General features: G+C 34.5%; 2 protein-coding genes across 2 annotated transcripts; both read left to right on the plus strand.

Moving 5' to 3' along the window:
• Nucleotides 1-3300: 3300 nt before the first annotated feature.
• Nucleotides 3301-4801, plus strand: LOC140877882 (uncharacterized). Its single transcript, XM_073281478.1, has 3 exons — nucleotides 3301-4117; nucleotides 4257-4310; nucleotides 4480-4801. Exons 1-3 carry the CDS (start codon nucleotides 3301-3303, stop codon nucleotides 4512-4514), a joined length of 906 nt encoding a protein of 301 aa, XP_073137579.1. The 3' UTR covers nucleotides 4515-4801.
• Nucleotides 4802-7391: 2590 nt separating this feature from the next.
• On the plus strand, nucleotides 7392-9007 carry LOC140877883 (uncharacterized). The gene is made up of 4 exons (XM_073281479.1): nucleotides 7392-8216; nucleotides 8299-8394; nucleotides 8767-8831; nucleotides 8926-9007. The coding sequence occupies exons 1-4, from the start codon at nucleotides 7392-7394 to the stop codon at nucleotides 9005-9007; spliced, it is 1068 nt and encodes a 355-aa protein (XP_073137580.1).
• Nucleotides 9008-10049: the final 1042 nt, after the last annotated feature.

Here is a 10049-nt window from a genome sequence, read left to right on the forward strand (position 1 = left end):
ATTGGGTATGCATCTAATAAAAAGGGATATAAGTGTTATAACCCCCAAACACGAAAAACTTATGTTAGCATGGATGTCTCATTCTTTGAACATAAACCTTATTTTGCACAAAAATTTTTTCAGGGGGAGATTAACAAGGTAGTAGAAGGAATTTTTTGGGATTTATCATATTCTTCTGATCCTTTACCAAATGTGATTTCAAGTTCACCTTATACTCATCCCATTCAAATTCATGAAAATTAGAGTCAAGAAAATGAAAATACTGAAGGAAATCCTAAGCATACTGTGCCAAACATTATTGTATTTAATACAGGGGGAGAATCACTACAACATGGCACAAACAAGCCTGAACCTCTATATTACTACCGGAGAAGACTTCATAAAATGGGTACAAGTCAGCCTGTTCATCTTGGTAATGATCAGTCTATACCTCAGGGAGCTGGACCTCCAAATTCCACAGGTAACTCTATTATTGATTCTCTTGTACCTCCTAATATTCCCCCTGTCCAAGAACCATCAGATCTTGATATTCCTATAGCCCTTAGGAAAGGAACCCGAACTCAAAAAAACAATCCCAAATATCCTATTGCTGAATACATTTGGTATAAAAAACTGTCTCATACTCATAGGGCCTTTACCTCAAAGATTGCACACTTGTTTATCCCAAGAAATATTCAGGAAGCCCTTGATAATCCAAATTGGAAATTAGCAGTGATGGAGGATATGCATGCTCTTAAAAAAAGTGGTACTTGGGAGTTGGTCAACTTACCTGATGATAAAAAAATAGTGGGTTGTAAGTGGGTATTTACTGTGAAATGTAAAGCTGATGGAATCATAGAAAAGTACAAGGCAAGACTTGTTGCAAAAAGGTTCACTCAAACTTACGGAATTGATTACCAAGAAACCTTTGCCCCTGTAGCAAAGATAAACTCCATTAGAATTCTGTTATCTTTGGCTGCAAATCAAAATTGGCCATTACACCAGTTAGATATAAAAAAAAATGCATTCTTAAATGGGGACATTGACGAGGAGGTGTTTATGAATTTGCCACCTGGATTTGAAGGGAAATTGGGACCAAAAAAAGTCTGCAAGTTAAAAAAATCACTATATGGTCTCAAACAATCTCCTAGAGCCTGGTTTGAGAAATTTTGAAGAGCCGTGAAGAACTGTGGCTACAGTCAAAGCCAAGCTGGTCATACCATGTTTTACAAACACGGTAAAGAAGGCAAGACATCAATTTTAATTGTTTATGTTGATGATATTGTCTTGACAGGTAATGATAATGAAGAATTAAGAAGATTAAAAGAAAGACTAGCGGCTGACTTTGAGATTAAGGATTTGGGTGCATTAAAATATTTTCTTGGAATGGAATTTGCCAGATCCCAAGAAGGAATATTTGTTAATCAACGCAAATATATCCTTGATTTACTTGAAGAGACATGTCTACTTGGATGTAAGCCAGTTGAAACATCCATTGAGGCCAATCTTAGGCTACAACCATGTAGAGATGATAAAGTTACAAATAAAGAACAGTATCAAAGACTTGTTGGGAGACTAATCTATTTGTCACATACGCGTCCAGACATAGCATTTGCAGTTAGTATGGTCTCTCAATTCATGCATACCCCGGGATAAGAACACTTGCAGTTTATAGAATCCTCAAGTATCTAAAAGGTAATCCTGGAAAAGGACTGTTGTTCAAGAATTGTGGGCATTTACAAATTGAAGCCTATACGGACGCTGATGGGGCTGGGAGCACTATTGATAAACGATCAACCTCTGGCTACTGCACATTTGTTGGTGGCAACCTCGTTACCTGGCGAAGTAAGAAGCAAAATGTGGTAGCAAGAAGCAGTGCAGAGGCTGAGTTTAGATCAATAGCCCATGGAATTTGTGAAGTATTGTGTATTAAAAGACTGCTGGAGGAATTGAAGGTCTTTAGTCCTAAAACTTTGAAAGTATACTGTGACAACAAAGCGGCTATTTCCATTTCTCATAATCATGTGCTTCATGACCGAACTAAGCATATTGAAGTGGACAAACACTTCATCAAGGAGAAGATCGATAGTGGATTGATTTGCATGTCTTATGTTCCTACCAGTGAGCAAATTGCAGATGTACTCACCAAGGGCCTTCCGACAAGAGAGTTTGAAAGATTAATTTGCAAGCTGGGCAATGTAATCTATATATCTATTACTATATATTATGTAAAAGCAAGTGGTCTCTTGGTATGAACATCTTCTTGATTTTTGCCTTTTAATGTATGTAATTACGAATATGTTATTGTCATTATATTTTTTTGTCACTTCATGAATCTTTATTTACAAAAAATGTCATTTTCTAATTTCACTATTTATTATTATTATTTTATTATTTTCAATTTAAAAAATAAATAATAGAAAGCATGCAACGCGTGCGTCCGGGTGCTAGTAACAATTATTATGTACGAATTAAAATTTTAAACAAATAAATTTTTTATTTTTAAAATATCATATACAAATTAAATATGCTCGAACAATAATAAGAGCTAAATGAATTTTTTTTTTTTTTTTGGTAATTAAGGACAAATTAGACACTCTATTTTATTTTCACCAGAAATTAGCAGGAATCCGGTGAAGATGCATGTACCGATTAAACCGTTGATAAAAATTTGTGTACCGATTTACTTTTAACCAATAATTCAAGTGCTGGTGATCATATAAAATTCTACCTCCTCAAATGAATGATATATGACTAGTATATCAGTAATATTTTATATTAGTATGTATAAACGATATTATAACATCTCATACAAAATGTACAAATTCATATGTGGAGACAATGTTTTACACGGATCTCGAACCCAATATCTCGTGCAACTACATTGAGTGTTTCTGGACCAATTAAGCGGACCTGACCTTTTAAAGGGTCCTTTCAAATTTTGGGATCATATGAATAGTTTGACAAGAAAGCATTTCAGGAGCATCACAATTTCTACGTGTAAAGAAAAGCATTACACTTGTTTCTACACCTTCAACAAAGCTGCAATGTTTAAAAGCAAATTACAGCAAAAACACGACCTCAAAAGTCAGTCATGCCTTCTTAAATAAACCACAATTGCCCCCTAAAAGATGAGAAAAATCATATAAAAGATGCCCTCTGCAGATACCTCAAAAAAGAACTTTGAAATATAAAAATAAAGATCCCCTTAAGTCTTAATATAATTCCCCTTCTCAAGCAAAGTATCAATATGTACTTGCTTCTATTCCTTTTTCAAGAAACCACATCTCCTCTCCCAAATCCCTCTCGGCTTCTTCATCCATGACTTCCCTCTTCTTCCCCACTCTGTTTCTAACATTTTACACACTGATTTACGTAGTCATCGGCTATGGTCATGGCAGCACATGCAGGTCATTTTGCGGGAATCTCACCATCGATTACCCTTTCGCCCTTGGACCAGGTTGTGGCCATTCCGGCTTCCGAGAACTCTTGTTTTGCATCAACGACGTCTTGATGTTGCACATTAGTTCTGGTTCATACCGCGTGTTGGATATTGATTATGCATACGAGACACTAGTGTTACATGACCCTCACATGTCCAATTGTGACTCCCTAGTATGGGGAGGCCGAGGTAACGGATTCGTGGTCGAGCCATGGCGGGCCGTGCACTTAACCCCGACATCCGACAACGTGTTCATGCTACTTGGCTGCTCGACCCGCTCCCCGCTCTTCCAAGGCTTTCCGGTCAAGCACATGTTTTGTCAAAATGTGTCGGGACTAGGGTGCGAGGAGTATTACGGGTGCCCGGCATGGAACATGTTCGGTCCGAGACAATTGGGCCCAGCCTATGGATCGGGCCCTCCTGATTGTTGCGCGACGTCGTTCCATGCCGTCAAGGCCGTGAATCTTTCCGGGCTGGACTGCCAGGGGTACAGCAGTGCGTATAGCTTGGCCCCGTTGAAAGTGGGCAGGCCGAGAGGATGGGCCTATGGTATTCAGGTGAAGTATTCTTTGCAAAGGAATGGGTCCTTTTGTTGGGCCTGCGAAGCCACCGGTGGATCCTGTGGCTATGATATTGATAAATATACAGATTTATGCATGTGTGGTGGCTGGAACTCAACGACTAATTGTGATTCAGGTTACATTTAAAAATTAAACCATTTCTATAATTTTAAAAATAAATAAATTAATAAATCGTTTAATTCATCGTGAAATCGGAAGTACTAGTTATGCCGTAATATTTTCCGTAATAACAAATAAAATATTTGTATGTGCAGTGTCCTCTGCTGCATCCCACAGAACAATTTGGCATTCAATTGTTGCATTAGCAGGTATTCAGATTTACCATGCATTTCGTATTGTTTCCATAAAATATTATAATATGTTTCAGGATTTTAAATATTTTGTAAGTCAAATCTGAATGTAGGAAAAAAATCGAATTTTTTTTATCAAATACAAAATATATTTAAGTTTTGCCTAATTTGATTGTGTTATGTCCAGTGTTTTCCATGAGTACAATTATTGGGAGAAATTAGAGCCACAAAGATCTCATGGCTATCAAATCCAGTGAATATTGATTTGCCATCCGTCGACAAAGACAAGGATGATTGGGCAAACGAAACGAAACGAAAAATCGAGTGTTAATTGTTCTTCTTAGTTCTTACCTCCTCCTCTCTTTAATTTTTTCTTTTTTTTTTTTTTTCCTTTTCTTCTTCTTCGTTTTTGATATTTTTTTTCTTTTTAAAAAAAAAAAAAATTTCAAAACTATCGGGTCAAGAGATGATAGTATCAATCGAAATGATTTTTTTATATTTTATAAGAACCGTTTGGTTCAGGATGACAAAATGATGAGATGTACGTGTAAATGATAAAAAAAAATTAATAGACATAAAAAGTTTATATGGTGTAATTACTTATTATATAATGTTGGTATGCGTTGATTATTGGTTGAATACTTAAAAATATTTCTTGTTAGTTGTTATACAACACGCGTAACATAATAATTAGATGTGTCAAAACGGACTAGTGGAAATGTGGAATGGACCGATCCACAACTCATCGCAACTCGTCATTAGGCGGGGCGGGTTTGGCCCACTTTTATGGGTTGAGAAAACATCAACTCAACCCACTTATTTCAGGTGATGGGCAGGCAAACCCAGCAGCTCTACGTGTAATTTGATGGGTTTTGGCGAACCAACCAGCAACCCACTATTAGGCAGGACAAAGAGACTTTTAGGCAAGTTGAAAAATTGCAACTCAACCTACTTATTTGGTATGACGGATCGGGCTAACACGACGAACCAAGTCCATTTTAACACCTCTAATAATAATTAACCCATAGTTATTCGTGGACAAACCCATGAAAATGGTCCAGAATACTGGGTGATAATCCAAGAAAGCAAGCAAATTTTAAAAGAAAAATGTGGATAAAAAGGAAAAAGAAAAACGAAATGATAACATGAACATTTATGTGAAACTCGATGAAATTTTATCGCATTTGCAAACATTTAAAAAACATAGCGATTAAAATTTCCATTTACAGATTATTTTTAAACATAATTGTAAATGTTCAAATAAATTATATTTTATTAGATTTCTCATTCAGCAAAAGATTTGATCCATTTTTTTCTAACAAATTCAAACGAATTTGAGATATTTAGAAAAAATAAAAAAAAGATCATATAAATGCGTCTAAGAATAATATAATACCGTAAATTATTGTTATTATCTAATAATACGCCATTTATTAATTAAATTCCTAACATGTTTTCCCTAATTTTCCATCAATCTGCCAAACTTTTTATCCTTGGCAATCAAGAATGCTTTAATTTTTGGGGCAACTCAAGATAAATATCTAATGAAAAATTGGATTTAATGTTCAGTCCCTATGCAATAATATTGTATTATATACTATCTAATAAATCAAAAACTTATTTCTCACTCCCTAGTTCATATTTTATTTAATATTTCCCTTAATCTTATTATTTTATTCCACTTTTTAATTTGGTTCAAGCCCATCTTTTCTTGTCACTCTCCTTCTCTGCCGATCTCTGCCGATTTTTTCATCTTTCTCTTCTCCCTCAATTTCTCTCCACTCATTTCCATCTATTATCTTCTCCCACAATTTTTTTCGACAGATTTCCATATATTCTCCTTAATGTAGAGAACCTACGCAAAATACATGGGTCGTAGGAACCCTGTGGCCTGCGACACCTACTGAAAAAGATTTGGAAGGGGCGACGAAGAGGGACAACGACCTGAAGCAAAGAAAACGAGGGAGTGGATTTTTCTTATCTGTTTGTTCTGTTTGTCTCACTTTTCATGCAATTTGTGTTAGATTTTTTTGATCTTGCTTTTATTTGTACATTTTGCATTCTTGTGTTCATTATTGTATTGAATTTGGTTATGTCGATTTTGTACTATGGTAACTGGTTGGTTGTCATTGTCTATTTTTTAGTAAATTTGAAAAAATCCCCAAAGTAAGCTTTTTTTTAAGACAATGGTTGAGTTTACTTAAAAAAATAAACAATATTATCGAGGTGCGCAGAGAGTCATTCCAAAAGCTTTATTTTGCGTTCATATGTTATGGATTGGTTGTGTTTCATGATATATTTTAGTTATGAGGATTTGTTTATAAGGAAAAGTTGAAAATGGAACCAATAACAGCAATGTTTTCTATGCGTAATTACAAGAAGCTGCCCAGAAGTCCTAATATTTTTCATTAATATTGTAACAATAACACTCTTTTTCTGTGTGAAGATATAGAGTCAATACTGAAGGTGGTATGATGTTGCTACGAAGTTGTTCATACAATAAGAATTTGTTTATCTTAACAATAGAGGAGGATGTGAGCCTAATGCAGATGTATTTGCATCTTGACAAAAAATGTGATCAAATCAATCCTTCTTCAACCATCTTACAATATCTTGCATCTCACCGAAAGTTATATGTGACATTGAATGAAGATCAGGATGTAAGTAATATGATCCGATTGTTTGTCTACATTAAAGTAAATATCATTGACATGATAGCAATCCGAAAATAAGAAATTATTCCAATTGACAAGGATACTCTCGGGTAATTCATATCTTTCTTTGTTTGTAGTTGTGCTACACCCGAACATTAAAAATACATAATCCAATTTACTGTTTAATTTATTCATACAGTTAGTAAGTACATTTTATTTAATATATGGATGTTGGTATTTCAATTGATTTATTGAATTATTTTATTGTTGATTTTTTAAGGAATGAGTTTGATGCGGATGTTGGTTCTTCGAGTGCTTCTCAATATAAAATGGTTCTACAGAGTAACTTCATTGATGCTTGGAGTCATTTGATTCATGGAGTGGGACAAATTTTTAAAAATGCTGATGAGTTTCGAAAGGTTCTTAAAAACTATGATATGCTACCATGAAATTGTTTGTGTATAAGAAAAATGACAGACAAAAGGTTTCCGTTGTTTGTAATGTCAGTGGTTGTGCATGGAAAATATATGCATCCAAATATAAGGAAGATGGAACATTTGGAATTAGAAAATGTTGTCTTCAGCACGTATGTGAAGAGGAAAATCTTCGGAGAAGAGTCCATCCAAAGGCTGATTCTGTTTGGGTGGCAAATATTGTCAAAGATAAATTGAGATGTGAACCATCATATCGACCGTCTGCAATTGTAAGAGATATTCATAAGGAATATGGTGTTGAATTGATGTATCATACTGCATGGATGGACAAGGAAATATCAATGCATCAACTTTATGGGACAGAGAAAGGATGTTTTGATAAATTGAGGTGGTATTGTGATGCTTTGAAACAAACAAATCCTGGTAGTTGGGTTGATTGCGACGTTGATGAAATGAACAAGTTTCGACGACTTTTTATCTCTTTACATGCATGTATTGTTGGATTTGTTAAGGGATGCAGACCATTGATTTTTTTAGATGGAACACATATTAAAAATAAATTCAAAGGATGCATACTAAGTGTCATGACAAAAGATGCTAATGATGACCTATTCACTTTAGCATTTGCGGTAGTGGAGGTTGAGAATGATGCTAACTGGAAATGGTTCTGTTTAAAGTTGAGGGGTGTCTTGAAAATACAAAATTGTGTAGTTTTCTCACAGTTCACATTATTTTCTGATAGACACAGTGGTCTTGTTAAGGCAATCCCCAATATATTTACCGGTAGTCACCATGTATATTGTTTGCGACACTTGGTGGATAATTTTCGCACGCAGGCAAGTACTATTACTGCTCATTTGATTTTAAATAATATCTTTTGTATATGAGATTTTTAATATTGTGTTATTTAAATTTTAGGTTTTGAAGAAGTATCCATTGAACAACAAAAAATATTGGGAATCTAAATTCCAAAAAGCAGCGTACGCGACAATGGAGAGTCAGTTTATTGTTCATGTTACTAGTATAATCAAGTCAATACCTCTTTCAGAAAAATTTATTAAAAATTCATATCCCGAAAATTGGGAAAATTGCTTATTTTCTGGAAAACAAAATGGGGCATAATCAACAACAATCAAGCATAATGTTGGAATAGTTGGGTTAAACCCGAAAGACATTTGCCAATTGTATCCATGATTGATACCATACGGTTACAAATTATGAACATGATGAATTATCGACGAGATTCATCTCTACTAATGGTTGGAAACCTATGTCCTAAGCCATAAAATACTTTGTTGCGAAACTACACTAAATCTCGGAATTTGAAGGTTGATAGGTTTAGTTCATGGCTTTTTGAGTTTCTTGATGGTGATAAAAGTTGTGCAGTGGATTTGGGAAACTGGAGTTGCTCATGTAGAATTTAGAAAATTAATGGGATCCCTTGTAAACATGTTTGTACTGCGATTGAATCAAAGGGTTTGTCAATATATGAATTTTGTGACTCTTGCTACAAAGTTTAAAATTATCGAAGATCTTATGTGGCAGTTGTCAATCCAATCCCACATTCGACATCAATACTGATTTACCACATTCTAATGGTAATATAATTAGACCGCCGGATGTCTGATCGCAGCCAGGACGTAGAAGGACACAAATATTCCCGTCTCAAGTAAAGAAACGTGTTATCAAGTGTGCATGGTGTCACAAACCGGGGCATAATTGTAGAAAATAAAAGAAAACAATATAGTATGTGGATGAGCTATTTTTGTCGGTCATAATCGCAGAATCTATAAAGAAGCAATATAGTATGTAGATGAGATGTTTGCCGGTTACAATCACAAGACATGCAAGGAAGACATATAGTTGCTATATGGGGTTATTTTTGTCGGTACTCATTACGCTATAAATTATATATTTTGGATAACCATATGTCTTGAGATACTTTTTGTAGTTGCATGTTATATACAATGAGTATGTAGCACATTCTGGAGTTTATTTTACCACAACACAGCTTTTATTATACCAAATATTTGGTTACATTATACTACATATTGTATGAAATAGCACTGCAAATTCATGTGGATTTTATACACTTACAAGAATGGATATCAATGATACTTATAATATCTAATTTAGTAACATATATGGTGATTAACAAACACATTCATATTTATTCATTGTATGTGTTTGTAACATGTATGGAAAATGCCAGATTTAACAAAGTAGCATACCACAACAAGACAATAATATACTTATTTTTTGAACTCATATACTACGGAGCAATATAATTTGTACCGCGTTTCTGACCATGCACCAACACCACCATGGAAAACATGTATGGAAAATGTACTAAATTCAACAAAGTATCATACGACGATAAGGTATTATTATACTTAATTTTCAAGCCTAAGTACTACGAAGCAATATAATTTGTACCGCGTTTCTGACCATGCACCAACACCACCATGGAAAATATGTATGAAAGATGTACTAAATTCAACAAAGTATCATACGACAATAATGTATTATTATACTTAATTTCCAAGCCTAAGTACTACGGAGCAATATAATTTGTACCGCGTTTATGACCATGCACCAACACCATAATGAGAAACATGAATGAAAGATGTACCAAATTTAACAAAGTATAATACGACAATAAGGTATTA

This window comes from Henckelia pumila, chromosome 2, assembly GCF_033568475.1.
Source record: "Henckelia pumila isolate YLH828 chromosome 2, ASM3356847v2, whole genome shotgun sequence".
In the NCBI taxonomy this organism is placed as follows: Eukaryota; Viridiplantae; Streptophyta; class Magnoliopsida; order Lamiales; family Gesneriaceae; genus Henckelia; species Henckelia pumila.